The sequence below is a fragment of the Emys orbicularis genome, chromosome 9, assembly GCF_028017835.1.
Source record: "Emys orbicularis isolate rEmyOrb1 chromosome 9, rEmyOrb1.hap1, whole genome shotgun sequence".
NCBI lineage: Eukaryota > Metazoa > Chordata > Testudines > Emydidae > Emys > Emys orbicularis.
The window spans coordinates 15296012-15318610 of NC_088691.1; the positions used below are offsets into that span (position 1 = coordinate 15296012).

At 42.2% G+C, this 22599-nt stretch overlaps 1 protein-coding gene across 4 annotated transcripts in view; it reads right to left on the reverse strand.

Moving 5' to 3' along the window:
• The window catches only part of TENM1 (teneurin transmembrane protein 1), a 385653-nt gene that overhangs the window by 78116 nt on the left and 284938 nt on the right, over nucleotides 1-22599 (reverse strand). For 3 of the 4 annotated variants that reach the window (XM_065411098.1, XM_065411097.1, XM_065411095.1), the window contains 3 exons: nucleotides 20141-20390; nucleotides 18682-18702; nucleotides 11775-12007 (listed from right to left, as the gene is read on the reverse strand). In XM_065411098.1, coding sequence (XP_065267170.1) covers nucleotides 11775-12007; nucleotides 18682-18702; nucleotides 20141-20390 — 504 coding nt within the window. The remainder of the gene's footprint in view (nucleotides 1-11774; nucleotides 12008-18681; nucleotides 18703-20140; nucleotides 20391-22599) is intronic. The other variant, XM_065411096.1, reaches the window with a different exon arrangement.

Genomic DNA, 22599 nt, shown 5'->3' on the forward strand with positions numbered 1-22599 from the left:
AGGTTTAGGATAGTACGTAGGAAGATGGATTGGTTGATTCATATAAAAGGCTGATGTTACTTTCGGTAGGAATTTTGGGTGCGGACATAGCGTGACATTGTCTTTGAAGAATATTGTATAAGGAGGATCAGCCGTGAGCGCCCCTATCTCACTCACCCGTCTGGTGGAAGTAATAGCGACCAGAAAGGCCACTTTTATGGATAAATTCAGCAGGGAGCAGGTGGCTAACGATTTGAATGGTGGTCTGGGTGAGGCATTTCAGCACCAGATTGAGGTCCCAGGCCGGGGTAGGTTGGTGAACTTCTGGGTAAATGTTCTGAAGACCTGTAAGGAAGCATTTCGTAGTTGGATGCGCAAAGATCGAGGTCTCGTCGATCACATGATGGAACGCAGTAATGGCTGCAAGATGGACTTTGATCGAGCTCATTGCTAGACCCGAGCATTTCAGCTCCAGCAAGTATTCCAGCACTAATGGTAGTGGTGCTGTGGAGGCCATCAAGTGTTTTTCTTGACACCAGGAGGAGAATCTCTTCCATTTCTGAAGGTAAGTATTACACGTGGTCACCTTCCTGCTGTTTTGTAAGATGTGTTTAACTTGTTCTGAGCAGGCTAGTTCATCATGATGGAACCATACAGGAGCCACGCTTGTAGGTGGAGTATCTCCGGATTCGGGTGAAGAGTTAGTTAGTTTAACTTCTGTAGTATGCAAGGTCTTGGAAAAAATTTTGAAGGAAAAAGTAGTTAAGGACCTTGAGGTGAATGGCAATTGGGACAAATTACAACATGGGTTTACGAAAGGAAGATCGTGCCAAACCAACTTGATCTCCTTCTTTGAGAAAGTAACAGACCTTCTAGATAAAGGAAATGCGGTGGATCTAATTTACCTAGATTTTAGTAAAGCGTTTGATACTGTGCCGCACGAGGAATTATTGGTTAAATTAGAAAAGATGAGGATCGATATGAAAATCCAGAGGTGGATAAAGAACTGGTTAAAGGGGAGACTGCAGCGGGTAGTACTGAAAGGTGAACTGTCGGGTTGGAGGGAGGTCACCAGTGGGGTTCCTCAAGGTTCGGTTTTGGGTCCGATTTTATTTAATCTATTCGTTACTGACCTCGGAACCGAATGTAGGAGTGGGCTGATAAAGTTTGCGGATGACACAAAGTTGGGAGGTATTGCCAATTCGGAGAAGGATCGGGATATTCTGCAGGGAGACTTGGATGACCTTGTAAATTGGAGTAACAATAATAGGATGAGATTTAATAGTGAGAAGTGTAAGGTGATGCATTTAGGGATGACTAACAAGAATTTTAGTTATAAGTTAGGGACGCATAGGTTGGAAGTGACGGAGGAGGAGAAGGACCTCGGAGTCCTGGTTGATCGCAGGATGACTATGAGTCGGCAATGTGACGTGGCTGTGAAAAAAGCTAATGCGATCTTGGGATGCGTTAGGCGAGGTATTTCTAGTAGGGACAGGGAGGTGCTGCTTCCGTTATACAAGGCGCTGGTGAGACCTCATTTGGAGTACTGTGTGCAGTTCTGGTCTCCTATGTTTAAAAAGGATGAACTCAAACTGGAACGGGTACAGAGAAGGGCCACTAGGATGACCCGAGGAATGGAAAACCTTTCCTATGAAAGGAGACTCGAGGAGCTCGGTTTGTTTAGCCTAACCAAAAGAAGGCTGAGGGGGGATATGATTGCTCTCTTTAAATATATCAAGGGGATTAATACCAAGGAGGGAGAGGAATTATTTCAGCTTAGTAGTAATGTGGACACGAGAACAAATGGATATAAACTGGCCGTGGGGAAGTTTAGGCTTGAAATTAGACGAAGGTTTCTAACCGTCAGAGGGGTGAAATTTTGGAACAGCCTTCCGAGGGAAACGGTGGGGGCGAAGGACCTCTCTGGCTTCAAGATTAGGCTTGATAAGTTTATGGAGGGAATGGTTTGATGGGATAACGTGATTTTAGTCAATTAGGCATTAACGTGCCATCGCGGGTAAAATGAGGGTCCGGCTGTAGAATCTTGCCTGTATGCTCGGGGTTCTGCTGATCGCCATATTTGGGGTCGGGAAGGAATTTTCCTCCAGGGTAGATTGGCAGAGGCCCTGGAGGTTTTTCGCCTTCCTCCGCAGCATAGGGCAGGGGTCGCAGGCTGGAAGATTCTGTTGTGGGTGGGTCAGCTTTTGTGGCCTGCATCATGCGGGAGGTCAGACTAGATGACCATATTGGTCCCTTCTGACCTTAAAGTCTATGAGTCTATGAGTGTGACCGTTATGCTAAAACAGCAGATTCGGACGACGAGGGAGAGCTTGCAGGGCGCATATTGCCATGCACATCAGGTAAGGGTACCATGCTTGTCTGGGCCAAGTCGGGACTATGAGGATAAACTTGGCCCTGTCTGTTCGTATCTTGTGTATCACGTGTGATATCAGTGGAATGGGTGTGAATGTGTATATGAGCTGTGCATCCCATTTGATGAGAAAGGCGTCCCCCAGTCCCAGTCCCTCACTCAAGCAGAACTTTGCGCATCTGCGGTTCTTTGGGGATGTGAATAAGTTGATGAGGAGAGTGCCCCACTGGTGGAAAATGGATAGCAAAATCCTCCGTTCATCTCCCATTCGTGGTCTAGAGAGAAATACCTGCTGAGCGTGTCCACCGTCGCAATCTGACAGCCGGGCAGGTAGGAGGCCGAAATGTCTATGTTGTGGTGTTTGCACCAATTCCATGGTTTCATGGCTTCAGTGCATAGCGAGTGTGAATGGGTGCCTCCTTGGTGACTGATGTAAAACATGCATGCAATGTTGTTGGTCATGATGTGAATGGATTTGTTCTTTATATGAGGTAGGAAGTGTCTGCAAGCATTGTGGCCCGTGTGTAGCTCTAGTAGATTGATGTGTAACAGAGTCTCCACATGAGACCATCCGCCTTGAACCGTGTGCTGATGCATATGGGCACCCCAGGCTATCAGTGAGGCATCTGTGGTGATTACTATTCATGGGGATTCCTGTTGGAACGGGATGCCCATGCAAACATTTTCTGGTTTTGTCCATCAGTGTAGAGTGTCCAGGAGACGGGGTGGTACTGTGAATCGTCTGTGCAGGCGGTGCTTGCTGGGTATGTATACCGTGCTCAGCCAGCTCCGTAGGCAGCACATATGTAGTCTTGTGTGTCACACCACGAACATCGTGGCTGCCATGTGTCCTAGAAGTTGTAGGATAGTACGAGTCGGTATTTGGGGACTGACTTGTATCTTCAAGATAAGGTTTGTTAGGGTTGTGAATCTGGTCAGGGGTAGGGACTCCTTGGCTTCTAAGGCATCGAGATGTGCCCCAATAAAGTCCAATTGTTGGACTGGGATTAGAATTGATTTTCATTTGATTATCTGTAGTCCTAGATCCCTGAATAGTGTGAAAGTGGTTTGGACTGTGTCCATTGTTTCTTGTTGAGTTGGTCCTTTGATAAGGCAATTGTCCAGGTAAGGGAAGATCATTATTCCCTGTTTGCATACATGTGCCACAACTACTACTAGCATTTTGGAGAAAACTTTTGGAGAAGTAGGTAGGCTGTACTGAAAGTGTTGTGTCCTACTGTGAATCGCAGGTATTTTCTGTGAACGGGATGAATGGTGATATGTAAATAAGCATCTTGGAGGTCAAGGGCTGAAAACCAGGCCCCCTGTTGCAGCGCTGGAAGAATCATGCTCAGTGTGACCATTTTGAACTTTTGGGAGTGTACGAACTTGTTGAGCTTCCTGAGGTCTAAGATAGGTCTCCATCCCCCATTCTTCTTCTGGGTCAAGAAATAATGGGAGTAAAATCCCTACCCCCTGTATTGTGAAGGCACTCGTTCCACGGCGCCTAGTTGTAGAAGATAGCTGACTTCTTTTCATGACAAGTGCTCGTGAGAAGGGTCCCTAAAGAGGGACAGGGAGGGGAGATGGGTAGGTGGTCGGGAGGTGAAGGGGATGGTATATCCTGAACAGATTATTTCTAAAACCCATTGGTCTGATGTTACCGAGGCCCAGATGTGATAGAAAGGGTGAAGGCAATGGCCAAAACATGGGAACGGATTGGGCATAGGCACTGCCTGGTGAAAGAGGTCATTCAAACCCTCGACCAAATCTCCAAAATTGTGGTTTAGGAGAAGTTGATTGAGAAGTCGGTGCTTGGGATTGAGGTGTTCTCTGACACTGTGAGCATTGCCATTGCCGTTGACTGTCAGAAGGCCGTTGTTGCTGTCAATTCTTTAAGTGATCTCTGGGTCTCTGGTAAGGCTGGTACCTTCTTCTCTTTGCAGGTGGGGTATAAATCCCCAGGGTATGCAGGGTTGCCTGAAAGTCCTTCATTGAGTGGAGCACCTCGTCAGTTTTCTTCAAGAAAAGCTTTTCTCGATCAAAGGGTAGATCTTCTACCTTTGTTTGCAGTTCTCTAGGGATGCCCGAGGCCTGCAGCCAGGATGCCTGGCGCATCACTATGGCCATGGCTGTGGTTCTGGCTGCCGTGGCTGCCATGTCTAGAGATGCTTGGAGGGCTGTTTTAGCTATGAGTTGACCCTCATTGATGATGGCCTGAAATTGTGACTGTTTCTCCTCGGAGAGCTCTGCTGTGAAAGAGCTAAGTTTCCCATAGCTACCATAATCATATTTTGCCAAAAAGGCAGAATATTTGATGACTCTGAATTGTAAGGTGCCTGAAGAATAAACTTTGCGGCTGAACAGATCAAGTCTCTTGTGTTCTTCATCCTGTGGTGTCGACTTAAACTGGGTTTGTTTGCCGCATTGGTTCATGGCATCGACTACCAAGGAGTTGGGGGGCGGAAGTGCAAAGAGGAAGTCTTCCTCTTTTGCGGGGACATAATACTTTCTGTTCTCCCTTTTGCACGTTGGCAGGATTGAGGCTGGTGTCTGCCAGACTGTCTCTGCTGGTTCCAAGATGGCATCATTGATGCGGGGGAGCGATCTTGGAGGTAGATGATGGTTGTAATATTTGTACCAGCTTGTGCTGGTTCATCTGCACTTCTTCCAATGGAGTATCCTGGCTTAGAGCGACCCATTTAAACAGTTAGTGAAACTGTTTGAAATCATCCAGTGAAGTAGGCGGTGATGGCATAATCGCCTCATCTGGGGAGGAGGAAGAATTGTGTGCAGGAGATGTAGCCCATCTGTGGTCTGTGCCCATTTCCGTGTCATTCCCAATGTCCTGAGCTTCCGTGGGCTGCAGGGTGGGAGATGCTGGGTTAGACCATAGTTTACCTCTATGAGCCATGGGTGTCCCGGAGTGTGGACCTTGGTAAGTTGCCCAGGGTTCCCAATGTGCCCATTGCATGGGGAAGGCCATTGGCAGGTAAATTCACGGCGGTCTGCACCATGGTTGAGCCATCTGGTTGTAACGATAACTCGGCCCCAAATGGCTGCAAGGTGGTCAGTGTTCTTTCGGTGAGGAATGGTGCGGTGAGAAAGTACCTTGTTCCTGCACCTCATCATCGTCTTCACTAGACAAGTGTGTCGTTTCATGAGAGCTGCTGGGATCTCCTCTATAGCCCATGGGGGAGCCCTCGGTACTGCGTATTGGGGAGTGTGGTGCTGAGGATATCATCAAGTCTCTCTGGTGCAGCAGAGACTGTCGGTGCTGATGTCGGTACTGTCAGTGCCATGGAGTCTGCTCTCGTTGGTGCAGGCATTGGTGCTGACCAATGCTGCATCTGTTTGGTTGGTGCCGACTTGGTTTTCTAGACCCGGGGACGACTGTGCTGTCGGTGCTAGGGGCGGAGGCCATGGGTGGTGGGTAGGAGAGGCTGGGGGAGGCTGAGCCTCCCCAAAAAAGCCAGGTGTGGCCCCACCCACACTCTGCTCCCCTGGCCCCGCTTCGGCGGTGCTGCTGGGCTCCAGGGGCTGGGTCCACACCACCCACCTTCCCGGGGCTGTGGTGGCACTGCACGCTGTCCCTCCCGGTGTGCCGGGGCTGGGGAGGCTGCAGCGACACCACTGCGCGCTCTCTCCCCCAGCACTCTGGGGTTGGGGGGAGCTGTAGCGGCACCACCGCGCTGGGGGTTCTGTGGCAGTACCGTGCACTCTTCCTCCCGGAGAAACTGAAACAAACAAACAAACAAAAACCAAACACATAGACACCATATGCAAGGCTTTATTAACATCAACCATGCATGTTTAAAAGCAGGTTACAAAGTCAATTCAAACTCACACGCGATACTAAGGATTAATGCTGGGTCAACCTCTTTGCTACCTCCCCCCCCCCCCCCGACCTATTATATTGAAATTTTGATGAACAAAGCTGAAAATGTTTTCTATTAGCTGTAAAATAAAAGTTGGGAAAACTAGATCAAATCAAAGAATTGACTGTAGTGACAAGCCAAGGAGCATCACTCTGAAATTTCATTGTTGGCATTCATCATTCTATTTTTTCCACAAAAGGACATCTAAATATAATCACCTTCAGGTAATGATACTGAGGGAAATGAAATAGAAGAATTTTAGAAGCTGCTGCAGGCTCCTGAATTATGCAATAAGCTTTCTTTTTGTTTATTTGAACAATACAAGTATTAAAAAAACCAAAAAGTTAAATAATCTCTGAAACAGCTTTCACCCAGTGCAGATAGATAAACAAACAAACAATAATGCTTTTGTGCTTTTATATTCCTACACATTCCAGGATTTTAAAGAGTATGTTGAGACTAGGGGTGGAAACTGTAAATTCCAGCTTGAGGGGCCATACCCACGGTAGCTGTGATCAAGCTAGCAAGCTAAAAACAGTGGTGCGAGGGGCTAGCCACCCCGAGTATGTATGCCGCCAACACACTAGGCACATACTCAGGGCAATCCTCCCCCTCGCCTCAAGCAACTGTGGCTATACTATTTTTATCACATTATCTCAATCAGAGCTAACACAGGTATGTATTTAGGTCTGAAACAAGGTTTGAAGGGAGCAGGTGACAAAAACCCACAGGTAAGCACAAAAAGGTGACCTTAACCAGAGGGCTAGATGTTGGGGACGGCATGGAAAATTACAATAGGGTCATAGGAATAACAAAAGGGATGTTAGTGGAGTAACCTGCTCAGCATCTTAAGAGGTCTATACACAGATGCAAGGAGTATAGGGAACAAACCGAAAGAACTAGAAGTATTAGTACATCAACTAAATTATGACTTAATTGGTGTTACAGATACCTAGTGGAATAAGTCTCATAACTGGAATATTGATAAAGAGGGGTATAGCTTGTTCAGGAAGGACAGGCAGGATAAGAAAGGGAGGAGGTCTTGCACCATACATCAAGAATATATACACTTGCTCTGATGTCCAGAAGGAGGTGAGAGGCAAACCAGTTAAGGTCTCTGGGTATAGAATCATAGAATATCAGGGTTGGAAGGGACCTCAGGAGGTCATCTAGTCCAACCCCCTGCTCAAAGCAGGGCCAATCCGCAGACAGAATTTTGCCCCAGATCCCTAGGTGGTCCCCTCAAGGATTGAACTCACAACCCTGGGTTTAGCAGGCCAATGCTCAAACCACTGAGCTATCCCTCCCCCCTGTAAACATACAGGGGGTAAAAAATAGGGGTGACACCATGATATGGGTCTACTACAGATCACCAAATCGCAAAGAGGGCTGATGAGGCATTTCTAGAACAAACAACAGAAATATCCAAACACAAGACATGGTAGTAACAGGGTCTTTAACCACCCAGACACCTGTTGAAAAAGTAATACAGGAAAACACAAAATTTCCAGTAAGTTCTTGGAATGTACTGGGAGCAACTTTTTGTTTCAGAAAGTGGAGAAAGTAACCAGGACTGCTGTTTTACACTTGATTCTGACCAACAGGGAGGAACTGGTAGCAAATCTGACAGTAGAAGGCAATTTGGGTGTAAGGGTTCATTTCATAATTCTAAAGACAGGAAGGAGGGGGAGCAGCAGAATAAAGACAAAGGACTTCAAAAAAGAAGACTAACAAACTCAGAGAACTGATACGTAAGGTCACACGGAAAGAAAATCTAAGGGAAAAAGGAGTTAAGGAGACCTGGCAGCTTAACAAAGAGACAATATTAAAAGCACAACTGCAAACTATCCTGATGTGAATGAACGATAGAAAGAAGAGTAAGAGGCCAATTTGTCTTGATCAGGAGCATTTAAGTGACCTGAAAATCAAAAGGAATCCTACAAAAAGTGGAAACATGGAAGAACTGCTATTGAGGAATACAAAAGAATAATATAAGCATGTGGGTACAAAATCAGACAGGCTAAGGCACAAAATAAGTTACTCGTAGTAAGGGACATAAAATGTCACAAGAAGAGGAGCAAGAGAAAGATGAAAAAAAGTGGAAGAAGATGGAAGAGCTAAAAGCTGACAACATCAAGAAGGCTGAGATGTTTAATACCTATTTTGCTCCAGCCCTCACTAAAAAGATTATTTGTGACCAGATATCCAACACAATTAATATTAGCAACAAGAGTGAAGGAACAAAAGCCAAAACAGGGAAAGAACAAGTTATTTAAATAGGTTACTTGTATTCAAGTCAGCAGGGCCTGATGAAGTTCACACTTAGGGTACTTAAGGAATTAGCTGAAGCAATCTCAGAACCGTTAGTGATTATCTTTGAAAATTCACAGAGGATGGATGAGGTCCCAGAAGACTGGAGAAGGGCAAACATAGTACCTATCTTTAAAAAGGGGAATGCAGATGTCCAGGGAATTATAGACTAGTCAACCTAACTTCAATACCTGGAAAGATACTGGAATGAATTATTAAACAATCATCTTGTAAACACCTAGAGGATAACGGGGTGATAAGAAATAACTAGCATGGATTTGTCAAAAACAAATCATGCCAAACCAACCTAATATCTTCCTTTGACAAGGTTACTAGCCTAATGGATAGCGGAGAAGTAGTAAAGGTGATATTTCTTGATTTTACTAATGCTTTTGACCCAGTCCCACATGACATTCTCATAAGCAAACTAGAGAAATCAAGTCTAGATGAAAATTACTATCAGGTGGGTGCACAACTGGTTGAAAGATGGTACTCAAAAAGCAGTTATCAATGGTTTGCTGTCAAACTGGGAGGGCATATCTAGTATCCCGTAGGGGTCAGTCCTGGGTCCAGTATTAGTCAATATTTTCATTATTGACTTGGTTAATGGAGTGAAGAGTTTGCTTATAAAATCTGAAGAGGACACCAAGCTGGGAGGGCATGCAAGAACTCTGGAGGACAGGATCAGAATTCAAAATGACCTTGACAAATTAGAGAATTGGTCTGAATTCAACAAAATTAAATTCAATAAAGACAAGTGCAAAGTACGACACTTAAGAAGGAAAAATCAAATGCACAACTACAAAATGAGGAATAACTGGTTAGGTGGTAGTACCATTGAAAAGGATCTGGGGGTTATAGTGGATCACAAATTGAATATAAGTCAAGAGTGTGATGCAGACGCAAAAAGGCTAATATTCTAGGGTGTTAACTGGAGTGTTGTATGCAAGACATGGGAGATAAATGTCTCACTCTATTTGGCATGGGTGAGGCCTCAGCTAGAGAGCTGTGTGCAATTCTGGGCGCCACACTTTAGGAAAGATGTGGACAAACTGGAGAGAGTCTAGAGGAGCTTAACAAAAATGATAAAAGGTTTAGAAAATATGATGAAAAAAATGGGTAGGTTTACTCTTGAGAAAAGAAGACTGCCAGGGGATCTGATAACAGTCTTCAAATATGTTAAGGAATGTTATGAAGAGGATTGTGATCAATTGTTCTCCATGTTCACTGAAGGTAGAATAAGATGTAATGGGCTTAATCTGCAGCAAGGGAGATTTAGATTAGGTATTAGGGAAAATTTTCTAACTATAAGAATAGTTAAGCTCTGGAATAGGCTTCCAAGGACAGTGGTGCAATCTCCATCATTGGAGGTTTTTAAGAACAGGTTGGACAAACACTTGTCGGGGTGGTCTAGGTTTACTTGGTCCTGCTTCAGCATGGGAGGCTGGATTTGATGACTTCTTGAGGTCCCTTCCAGCCCTACATTTCTATGATTCTACTCTCAAGCTGGAATTTACATTCTTGGAGAGATTATGGTAGCTGCTGTTTTAATGAGTTTAATATAGCATTATTAATTATTTATTAATTATTATTATTATTAAACATGCATATTGCAGAAGTGGTTGAAGGTTGGGGCTCCATCATGCTAGGCACTGTACTTCTATATGGAAAATGATTGTCCATACCTCAAAGAATTTACAAACTGAAATACAAGACATAACAGGTGGTTGAGACAAACAAACAAGTGGGGTGGGGGAACCAAGGTTATAAAAATAATAGCATGCACCTAATTCAGAGCCAATCAGGAACTGTAATCAGAATTCACCACTTGCCTTGCCATTATCAGGTTGCAGTTTACTATATGCATTTTGTTCCTCTTTTTTTGCTGGCTGCTCCATGTCTCATGAACAGCATTTTCAGTGTCAATCAGCAGTTTATAAATCAGATGTTAACAACAACAAAATTCATTTTCCCTTATAACTTTAACCTTGTATTTAGAAAGCCAAATATATAACTGCCATGTAAGAAATTTCCATCAAGATATTTCCTCTGTAAGTAAACAACACAGAACAGCAAATTGTATTCTAATTAGATATAATCAATCGTGGCCAGCAATAATACATTGACTGGTATGTTTCCTTCTATTTTTAGAGTTGATTCAGCATATTAATTAGCTGCCTGAAGATTAACATTTATTTGTACTTACCTCGCACTTACCTTCCATCACTGAAGACACGTTAAGTCACTCTGGCTATAGCTACAATATGTTACTGAATAAGTCTTAAAACAGGGTTCATTGCTTGCCTTGGAAATACATTTTAATTTTCTACTGATCTACAGCTTTCCCTTATTAGCTCAGACAAAAAAAATCCAACTTTTCCTTATTAGAGCTATTCTTTAGGAGTTTGCAGGGTGCTAAGAGGAATGAACAAATAGCAGCTCACTTAGGGCTCTGTCATGCGGGGGGCTGAGTGTCCTTCATTCCAACTGACTTCAATAGAAGTTGGAATAGAGTTCAATAGAATAGAGCTCAGCTCCTTGCAGGATCAAGCCCTTATGCTGTGTTTTACAGTAGTTTTAAGGCACAGTGCAAGTAGATTGGATTTTAGTGCTATTGATGGTTCAAGGCTTTGTGTATATCAAGTCCCTGGCAATACAATATTTACTTTGGACAAAAAGCTACATCAAACTTATTATTTTACTCAGAACAAGTGAGACGTTGATAAGGTGTAGTTAATGAGATTGGGCAAATTAGTGATTTCCAAATAAGCACTAACTGTGATGGATCTCAGTTTGAAGTACATTGATGCCTTGTGTCTTCCTTAATGCGTATGCCTAAACTTCATTAACATTACTAGAATTTACTTGTATGCATCAACTGACAAATTGGCCCTTCCACCCATAGTGTTTGCCTGAAAATTTAGAATAATATAATTTAAATTCACTGTATGGCTGAATGATAGTTAAATAAAAACATCACCAAACGAGGAAAGAGAATATTTCAATTATGTCAAACACAACTAGAATTAAACTTTGTGAACTGTTTATTCAGATTCATTGTGATTCTGACAAAGGAAAAGTTAACTTCCTCCAATCATGATGCATAGTTGGAGGATTATACGTCACTTTAAATCCAGTTTCATATAGCCAACTTCATCTGAGTTTCACTGTAATTAAGAAAAAAAAAAAAAGCTCAACACAATTAAGATAAACACTAAATATTATTGTTTCCCTACCTCTAGGACTGTTGAGGGAAGCTTCTGATGCCCTCCCACCATCTCCACAGTGACTCTGATCAAATGGAAGGCACTGTTCACCTGTCCCTGCCAGCACATCATAGTTCTTTGCCAAATCCTTTGTTTCACTGAGAGATTTCACTTTGTAGACTCTCCTGGTGTTGGTATCTGACAAGTAAAGGGATTCTGACACTGGGTCCACAGCCAGGTAGTACTTGTGAGCTGGACTTGTGCTAAGACAAAGAAGAGCAAAGTCACAAAATTAATTTGTTCATCTTTCTCCCTGTTTGTAGTATTTACTTTCAGTGGCATAAGCCTTACTTTCATATGTGTGGTACATGTTATTACTTTCAGCATTCAAAAACAAATCTACAACTTGCATGAAGCAGCAGGGTGCACCATAGACTATTCCGGATGAGCACAAATATCCACTTCAGATTATTTTTAACCTTATTTAATCATTAAGAAAGACCATGATGTGAAATGTAGTGCATTAATTCATTCCTAGTACATTTTCAGGAGCAAGGCGGAAGGCCAAGTACCATTAATGCAACTAGGCATGAATTAATGCACCATAATTCATTAACTGGATTGCCTTATTGCAATTGTGAAACATTATTTTAAAATATTTATATATGCTAATTAAGCGATGAGGCTCAAATTCTAATTGGTGAACTGGACTGCATCTCATTAGCCAATCAGATTGTTTGTTTTCTCTCTGACTGCTTTATGATCCATGTCAGTTTGGAGAGAGGATGGCAAGTAGCGCAGACAATGGCCCTAATCCTGCTAAGGTTGCAGGCATCCTGCAAACACTGGCTAACACTGGTCCTGGTCACAAGAAGGGATCAGTGTGGACAGGCTCTGAAGCCTAGGCAGAGGGTCACTGAAATCAAGGCGACTCAGTGCAGGCATGATTAGGACCATCGTTAGCCAACATCTGTAGAAGTTCCAAGCACTGCCACAGACACATAATGGATTTTTTACCACCAGAAATGGTTTCCTAAGGTACTTCTGGGAAACAGACTGACTTGTAACACAGCAATGCTCTCTTTGGAGGGAGAAGGTAATTTCTGGCCGTCAACTATACTAGAATCTTTACAGAGTCACAGAGTTTAAGGCTGGAAGGGACCATCAGATCATAGTCTGATCTCCTGCACATCATGGGTCACAGAACCCCACCTAGTTACCTGTATTGAGACCAATATCCTGTATCAGACTAAAGCAGCGGTTTTTAACCTTTTTTCATTTGTGGACCCCTAAAAAATTACAAATGGAGGTGCGGACCCCTTTGGAAATCTTAGACATAGTCTGCAGACCGCCAGGGATCCGCAGACCACAGGTTGAAAACCACTGGACTAAAATATTACAGCTCTCAGGCGACTAAACAGCTCACAGGCAGAGAACAAGAGGGAACGAGGTCCCTGCAATGGCAGGGAATTGATTTGTTGACATATACCCAGATGATCTTAGCAAGCAATCCATACTGCAGAGGAAGGCAAAACTCCCCACAAGGTCATGACAATCTGACCTGGGGGAAAATTCCTTCCTGACCCTGAGCATGTGAGCAAGACCCACCAGTCAAGCATCTGAGAAAGAGAATTCTCTCTACTGCTTCCAATGTTTCTGGAACATGCCTCAAAGCCAGTCTGTGGTTTTCTGTTTCAATACACCATATTTAAATTTCTTACTGAAATACACTCTTTGTTAAAATATTCAACTGTCATGTAGTTTAAAGAAACACTGTGAAAAAAAATCATACTTCTTTCAGAAAAATGTTTTAGTACTATTGTTACAGTGAACACTTGAGATTAATGTAATGGAAAGAGGTGAGAGAAAAGATGTGTTAGTCTACTTTTTTCAGTCTGTTTTTGGTGCATTTGACAATGCTTTGTGTACAACCAGTTTCCCCTGTCTGTGTGGGTCTTACACAACAGGGAAGAGAAAAAAACAATATAAAGAAAATGTAATTTAAAATCACCACATTTGGCAGGTATTCCAGGGCAAGTGTAGTGCCTGAAAGTACTTTTAATGTCCCCCTGCCCTTTTTTTGTATACTGATTAGATTTTAAGCTGAGGGAGTCACTTTAAATATGAAACCTTTGACTGACTGAGGGAGATAACTAGGTTTTATTGACCATTTATTAGATGGTCCTACATCACTGGGCAATGTTACAGATCAATGGAAAAGTACGTTATGAACTATATTGGTAATGGGTATGAACAGATATATATTCTTTGCTCCATTTCTTCTATTTTATTAGTCTATTTGGTGCTCTATGTAACTTTGTACATTGCTGCAACTCCTCTAGTAGAGGGTCAGTTAGAATATCTTATTTCCACTGGTGAAAGATTATAAAAAGCCTGTGACATAAGTTTGATAGTTAGAGCCTGATCCTGCAAGGTGCTTAGAAACCTCAACTCCCACTGACATCCAAAGGAATCAAGTACTCAGCACCTCACAGGATCAGGACAGAAACCAGGCTAGTATAATCCTGATCATAAGCTTTTATGAAAAGAAGGAGGCATGGAGAGAGAGATACTGACAGACTGAATAGAAGGATGTGAGATATGGAGAAAGGACAGGGTGCTGAGAGAAGGGATTGGGGTGGGGGAAGAAGGATGAGTAAATGTGATTAATTGCTGAATTAAAGTTTGTCATTATTCTGAAGTTAATTAACATTTTGTAAGAAAGGCCATTTCTGGTATTTGCAGCTGAAGTTCAAAAGAGACCCGGTCTGACCAAACAAAAGATTTTCCATAAAATACCAGTATGGAAAAATTTGCTAGTAGAATGCAAGATGTTAAATAAATGTATTCTATTCATCTGGTAAAAACCACAAAGTACTAGAGGTCATTATGTACTCTCCTTTTAGATATGTTTTCAGTCATCCATGTGATTAGGTTTAATACACTGGCTATTAGAAACCTCTTGATGTTATCTATGCTTAAAATCTTAAATGCTAAAATGTTTGAATTTAAATATTACTAGCAGAGATCGGGCAGAACCAAATACTTCTGATCTTATGGAAAGTTTGGAATCGTATCCAAACCTGGGACAATTTTTTAATTAGCATTGTTAAAAACTGTACCAAGTAGATTAATAAATGAAAATTAACAGTGATTCATTTCAGAACAAATTATTCCCTTCCCTTAGTTCTTTATCTTTGGCAACTGGTGAAGTGGAGAGAGAATAAACAGCTTTATTACCAGATGTTAGATCCTGATTACAGAATGCTGAGAAAACAAACAGGACCATCCTGACCACACACAGTCAAAAAACTTTCTCCCATACTAAGAATATCAATCTTTTTTAACGGAAATGTTTTCAAGTGAAACAAACAAAATATTTCCAAAAATTGAAGTTACTCAAACCCATGGAATCACACTCTGTGTACATGCCATGATCCCCACAGTGTTGTTCCACCTTTTAAAATAAACCCAATCTACATGTAATTTCCCCTTGAGGAGAGGAAAGAAGAAAGAAGGAAAGGATGGCATGTGACAGATGCCAGTCATATTGTTTAATGGGCAGGTGCTCAGAGACTATGTACATAGGCACTGTATAAGAATCTGAAAAAATAGAATACTCTCTATAAAGTGGTCATCAAAAGGAGGCAGCCGAGCACCCAAAAAATAATCTCAAGGACAGGACATAAAATCCATCACATGGATACACCCAGTCTCCAACTTACTAGTTTTACCCACAAACCCCTCCCCTTCTGCCACCACATAAATGAGATTAAACTTGTCTATATGAGAAATTGCCTCTCTCCTCATGTGATATTGCTACAGAGGGGCCTGCCCCATGGTATAAATAGAAAAAGGGGAGTTACTATGAAGCAATTTGCGTGTGCAGCCCTAGAGTTTGAGATTCTCTCCCACACAAGGTCTCAAATTGCCTGAATCTTAACTTTCAAGGAACGTTCTGAAGTTCATCTCTTTTCCCTACTTTTTGAGAGGGAGGACTGTGTTGAGGGCTGGAATTTGGAAGCCCTTTCCCCCTTGCATACCTATGCTGTCAGCAGCCAAAATTCTGGTGCTTCTGCTTTCTGAGTTCAAGTTATAAGGAGACAAAGCACCATGTACTAAACACAGCACCTTGGGCATAGGTGGAGGGGGTGGTGGCCTTGCCTTCCCTCTGCCCCAGTCAGCAGTATGGGCTGGCATCAGGAGGAGAGCATGTTGCAACTATTAAAGGGCTAGATCAGCATTTCTCAAACTGGGGTCCACAACGGTACTCCAGGGGGGTCCGCTGGCCCTGCTGATCAACTCCTCCCCATCCCTCCCAGCGCCTCCTGCACCCCGGAGAAGAGCCGTGACAATTTCTTGGGGGAGGGGGTGGAAAGAGGCAGGTAAGAGGAGGGGCAGGGGTGAAGCAGGAAGAGGTGGAGTGGGGTCTTGGGGGAAAGGGTGTAGTGGGGGTGGAGTCTGGAGCTGAGCGGGGGGCTTGGGGGGTCCACAAAAATATAAATTAAAATGGGGGTCCTGGGGTTACTAAAGTTTGAGAACTGTTGGGCTAGATTATTTCCTTTCCTTATGAGGGGAGGAGGAAGGAATGAGCCTTGAAAGGGTGGGCCACAATCACACCTATGCAGGGAGGGGCTACAGTTGCAGTCCTTCTGTTAGGGAAGTACAGAGACAACTTCCCTATATCCCTTGGATATGCTAACCCACCTCAAAATGGCCACATCCCTGCTCTCCCTCTGCATGAGTTTGAAGAGCTGGCTGAGCATCCTCAGGCAGGGTGTAGCATGAGACCTTCCCCAGTGCTCCGGGGAATTCCAGGAGCTCACTCTGTGGTGGTCTGACTCCACACTGCAGTTTACTCAGGCTGTCCCAAAGGGGATAGTTAGTGGTTGCTCCTGCTTGTGCTCTTTAGCAGTCTGGAAGCATTCTGCATTCCTGGGTCCTCCATAGGAAGAAAGCCTAGTGTCCACCCACACCCTTTCTTAATGTAAATTGGCTGTGGCTTTTAAAGCCACAATAAAGCTGTGTACAGTAAGGACTGTAAACAGACTTTCCATAACCTCATTGCCTGTATTATCTCCAAGTGATGCCCTCCAATTTACCACAAATCACTTCACTTAAGCTAGTCAGAATAATATAGCTTTGCAAATAGGCAATTAATACTTACAATTAATACCCAACAGCACTTTAGTGGGAAGCAGTTTGACACGTGACTAAATTTAACTAAGATTTAAGCCTATCCAAAGAAGCTAGTGTATTTTGTTCTAGTGCACTGGTATTTAGAAAAATCATTTCAGAAAGAGAAACAAAAATTAAAACCCTGATTAATGCCATTTTGTTGACAATTGTCATTCCAGACTGAACAAATTCAATTTTCCTCTTTTCAACTTCATAAAATTTGAAGGACTTTGACAGGTAATACATAAAAAATGGAAACAATCATTAAAACAAACTCTGGAGATGCATGCAATTAGCCAGGAATTGTCACGTTCTCTTAAGCTTTTGTTGTAAAATGCCTGAAAGATTATATCTTTGATAAGAACGGTGGCAAACAAACTATCATATTCAATAATATGATTGTGGCTAAAACCTAATAACAATGATTGTCATGTCAACCCTTAAAACATACCATTTTAAAATAATTTTTTTGAATTTGGTTCAGTCTACTACTGTACTCTCCCTACTATGCCATGCAATCATCAAAACGGGATGCATCAATCCTGGTTTATTTACCTGCTTTTTACAATAATATATCAGGAGGCTGAAGAGCTTGTTTCTAGGGAAAGCAACCTGATGCTCAGCAGCTCTCTGTTCTTTCTAATCTTTTGTAGGTTATTTCTACGGCCCTTAGAAATTGTCACAGCCGCCTTAGCCACACAAGGGAAGTAAGGGCCCCACATGCTCAATCTCAACAAAGACTCTACGTGTGGTGAGGAGAGCAAGGCCTACTTGCCCAGTGCGCCTTGCTGCAAGCAAGTGGATGGAGAGAATGGGAAGAGCCCTTGTCCGCCCTTCCCTTCTCCCCCTCAACTACTTGCTGGCTGGTATCGATGACTGGGCGCAGTGGGGACTCCATGAGAAAGAGGGAAGTAACTTGCTTCCTCTGCAGAGCAAAGGAGAAGCAGGGGGAAGAGTGTGACTCACCAAGGGCAGGTCTACACTGCAGTAAGAGATGTGACTGCAGCACGTCTAGCCATACTGAGCTAGCTTTGAGCTAGCTAGCTCACACAACAGCAGCTGTGAAGCCATGGGAGAAGCATGTACCCTGTGTAAAAGTTCAAGCTGCCAGCCTGTGCTGCCATCTATGTTGCTGTGGCTTCACTGCTATCCGAGCTAGCCAGATCAAAGCTAACTCAAGTATATCTACATGTGCTGCAGTCACACCGCTGATTGCAGTGTAGTCCTACCCTCAGGGCTGCTCATGGAGCAATTCAGCTATGCACTGCCCCTTACTCAGGGAAGTGTCCACAGTTACAAGCTAGCCATAAGTTAATAAACTACAGACCTCTCAAATCTTCCTCTAGAGACTTTTATTTATTTTTCCATTTCTAAAATGTACCCATTCCAATTTCCGTAGTAGTGAGTATCCACGATATAATACAAAATTAATATAACAGAAGTTAATAAAATAACTGAGTTACCTTTAACAATAACCTCAGTCACTCTTCAGGTGGAAAACTTTACACTGTGCCTTGCTGATTAAGCTCAGATTCTTTCAGGTTAGTGGGGGAGGCGATCCATGTAAAGTGAACAAACCTATGCTTCTCTAAAGCAAATAAACTGAATTTGATTTACATTCATATTTGTTAACGACACAATGTTTCTGTAAGCCTACATTTAAAAAATTCCTTTGGTTAGGAATATTCCTTGTTGCTTGTTTATAAATGATCTCTTAAATCAGTTGGATGCATGCATAACTGCACCGTGATTTACTTACCTATGTCTTGTATCTCTGTTCCTAATACGACAAATCAATCCAGGAGCCACAAGAAAAGCAAAACAACAAACGTCAGTATCAATGAACAAACCAAACCAACATAATAAGGACCTTTACCCTACCTCACATAGACATATAGCCATACGAAAACACAGTTAACTTTGTATATCCCCTCAATGTAAATTGTAGACAATTAAGACATAAGCAGTTAAATCATTCAACATCTCATCTCTACTCCATTCATTTCTCCCTCTCAAATTCAGTTGCTTCCTTTCTACCAACCACAGTACACATATCTCCAACCTCATCTTGAACAATTAATGTGCAACCATGCTAGCTGCTTACATGACCACGTGTTTTGATGAGTAATATAGGTTTAGTGTGGCCTCTATACATTACATGGAACATAGTTCTGTGAAAAAAGAACGAGGAGTACTTGTGGCACCTTAGAGACCAACAAATTTATTTGGGCATAAGCTTTTGAAAGCTTATGCCCAAATAAATTTGTTGGTCTCTAAGGTGCCACAAGTACTCCTCGTTCTTTTTGCTGATACAGACTAACACGGCTACCACTCTGAAAATAGTTCTGTGTGTTTCAGTACTGGTGTAAGTAAGGGTTTGATCCTGAAAAGTGCTGAGTGCTCCCACTGACCTCCACACAAGTTGAGGGCACCCAGCACCTTGTAGGATCAAGCCTGAAGCGAGGCAGGCTGCAGCACGCCAATGGTGAGTGAGAGACATGCTTTATGGTAATGTTTAGGGTCCAGAACAATTTTATAGTTACCTATAGTGTCCCTTAGAGTGAAACTGGGTAAAGTGTCAATTATAGGGGGTAAGCTGTGGCAGGGTAGCTTTTTGGTGGCATAGCAACACCTGGTTTGACAGATACTAGTTTGGAATGCCCATGGCCTGTGCCTGTCTCAAGTTCAGTCCAGCTCTACTTTGCTGTGCTTTCCAGAAGAGATGGGGAACAATTTGGGTACTTCTAAACTTGATCTGTCCATCTACAGTACATGCAGGCAAAGTGGCTATTGCTATCTCTGAGCTGACATACATACCTGCTTCTCAACTCAAATATTCCACCAGGAGTTATGTTGATTTTAAGAAAAAATACTTTAAAGTCTTATTCTATTTTGAAAATCTAAATAGGAAAAATATAGGGGAGAGAAGACTCAGACTATTCAACTTGTAGGTTTCTTGATTAATTATGTGAAACCTGTATTAAACACTCAACACCATCTAACATAGGCAACCTTCCCCACCGCACCCTCTTAAGTGGTCACTTTAAGGTAACCCCAAGGTTTTTGGGGTAAATTTGATGCTTAGAGAGAAAGACATGTTTCTAATAAGCAGTCAAATTTGGTCAGTCCCTTAGGTCCCTTAAAAACATTTCACCGTATTTCTCATAGCTCACATTAAAAGATCTGACCACCAATCAATAAACTCCAAGATTTCCTACCTTAATTCTAAAATGCTAATGGAATTTCCCGAGGGAAAGATGCGTCTGACAAAATTGAAGTCTCCAATATACACACTGCCATCCGGACCAGAAGCCAAGGCAACCGGGGCAAAGAGTTTGCTGCTGAGAGCAAGACCATGGCAGTTGGAGCAGGAGACACTTCTCTGGTGTCCGTTACCCATGACGGTTGAGATGACTGGTGGCTGCTGGGAAATGAACATGTTTTCTCCATTTCCTTTGTGTACGATCCCTAAACATGAGAGAAGAAAAATGAAGGCGTCAAAAAAGTGCATATTACCTATTAGAAACTAGTAGTGCTCAATCCTGCTCTGCTTTCACCATGCAGCAAACATATGTAGGGCTTCCATTTTTGTTTTCATTCATTCCACCTTCTGTTCCACATGGAAGGATCATTACCTGTAAAAGCTTGTTAAAATTAGTTTTAAGATTCTCAGAAAATATTTCTGAGCCACACACAATCTGGATACACTGTTACCATGTCAACATTTTCACGTGTGGGTGCCTAAAGTTGTGTGTCTAAATCTGTATTTTGTCATCTGAATAAATGGCCTGGTTTTCAGAGATGTCACCATTGACTTCAATTGGAGCTGCAGGAGCGCAGCTTTTCTGAAAATCAGGCCACTTATATTCACTTAAATAACTTATTTTACTCTACTTATTTTTATTCAAATAACTAAAAGATGCCTATCCAAGGCTGTAGGCAACCTAATACATCACTGACAATACAATTACATCTAAGTATTATTAAAATGATAGCACATCCTTAGCCTTCTCCAAAAAGCCAGTCAAAGAGGTGCCTTGTGCAGCGTGCCTGAAAAATCACTAAAAGTTCCAACTATTTTAGACTGGGGGGGGGGGGGGGGGGAGGAGAGGGGGAGATAGCAAGTTCCAGAGTCCTGTAGTGCTTGCAGAGAACACCCTGTTAGCTGCCCCACTTTTTTTAAAGTGCCCTTGTGACTGCATCTGTGGTAGTATGGCACAGGGAGAGAGGCTGGTCCCAGGCCATTAGGGCTTCACAGGTCATAACCAATACCTTAAACTCCACCTGGACACCAGTGGGCAGATCCCAGAACACTGGAGTTACATGCTTCCAGGGAGCACATAGGTTTCAAATTTTATACACAGATTCTGAAAATGTTGGTATAAGTTCTTAAGAACCTTTGACCCACCAAAACTGAAATAAAATGATCTGGCAGAAAAAAAAGGCAGCAGCTAAAATATTCTGCACCTTATCTTTGAATTTGACAATACAGGAGAAGAGCACATAACACTTTCAGTAAAGCATGGCCAGATCTTTCAAACAGTACATTAAAAGGTTCTAAGAACCTTTCCCAATTCTAAACATCTCCACTCTCTGAGCTATTCTAAAAACTGGGATCATGATGAGAAGTCAGGATTGGTTAACGCTCTAACAAATCAACTATTAATTGAAGTACTATCTGATTTCTTAGGGATTACTACATAAATATTCATTTTATTCATACATTTTTATTGGGTAGCAGATTAATTTCTTAAACACTTTGAGTATTTAATTAAGGGAAATTAATAGCAGGACTGCTCTGTATTTTTCAGAAAGGGCATCAAACTGCAGTATACAATCAACATTCAAATTTAAATAAGAGCTGCTTGATAATAATGTATAAAAATGTTGGTGACTGCAGCACAACTGTGTTAAAAGTGGAAGAGTAATTCCAGTGAGTGAACTTTTTACCGGTGAGAATATAATATGCCCTGCCATAAAGAGGAAAACAGCTTTCTAACATGTCAGTATTTCAGCACTGCACTACAGGATATATCATTCAAAAATCGTTCCAATTATTAGGTTGGTAATACCAGATCCAGTACTAACATCATTTTCTCAGGTAGACATCATTTTTTTATAACAATATAGCAAAACGGTTAACAATTACCCTCAAAATGATATGTTATTACTAGACTTATAGCAATTTTCAAACTGAAGATAGGTATTCTTTTTATACAGCAATTCCAAAATTCCCTGTTTCTATTAGAAAGCCCAGTACTCTATCAAATAAGAAGAGTGATTAAAGGAAATAAAACACAAATGAATGTAGTTTCTGATTACATTGGCACAACTGATGGCTTGCCTTCGTATGTGGCACTGCAGTATCAGTGTACGATATTAGCATTCCTGGGTAAAGCTGAAACAAAAAAATGTACACAAACACTTTATATTGTGCTATTTTCAGCTTTTGAAAATATAGATCATGTTGAAGACTTCTTTAATTGTTGTTGTTCCAATAATAGGTTTCACCTGCCTACGCATGACACCACACCATTCAACCTTCCTCCAGCTATGAACACCAATTTCTCATCAAGTTTTAGTTCAAGAATGCATTATTCTTATTACAGATCACTTCCACCACACCCCATAGCTCACCATATTGAACCTGCTTGCTATGTAAAATGATCCAAGACTC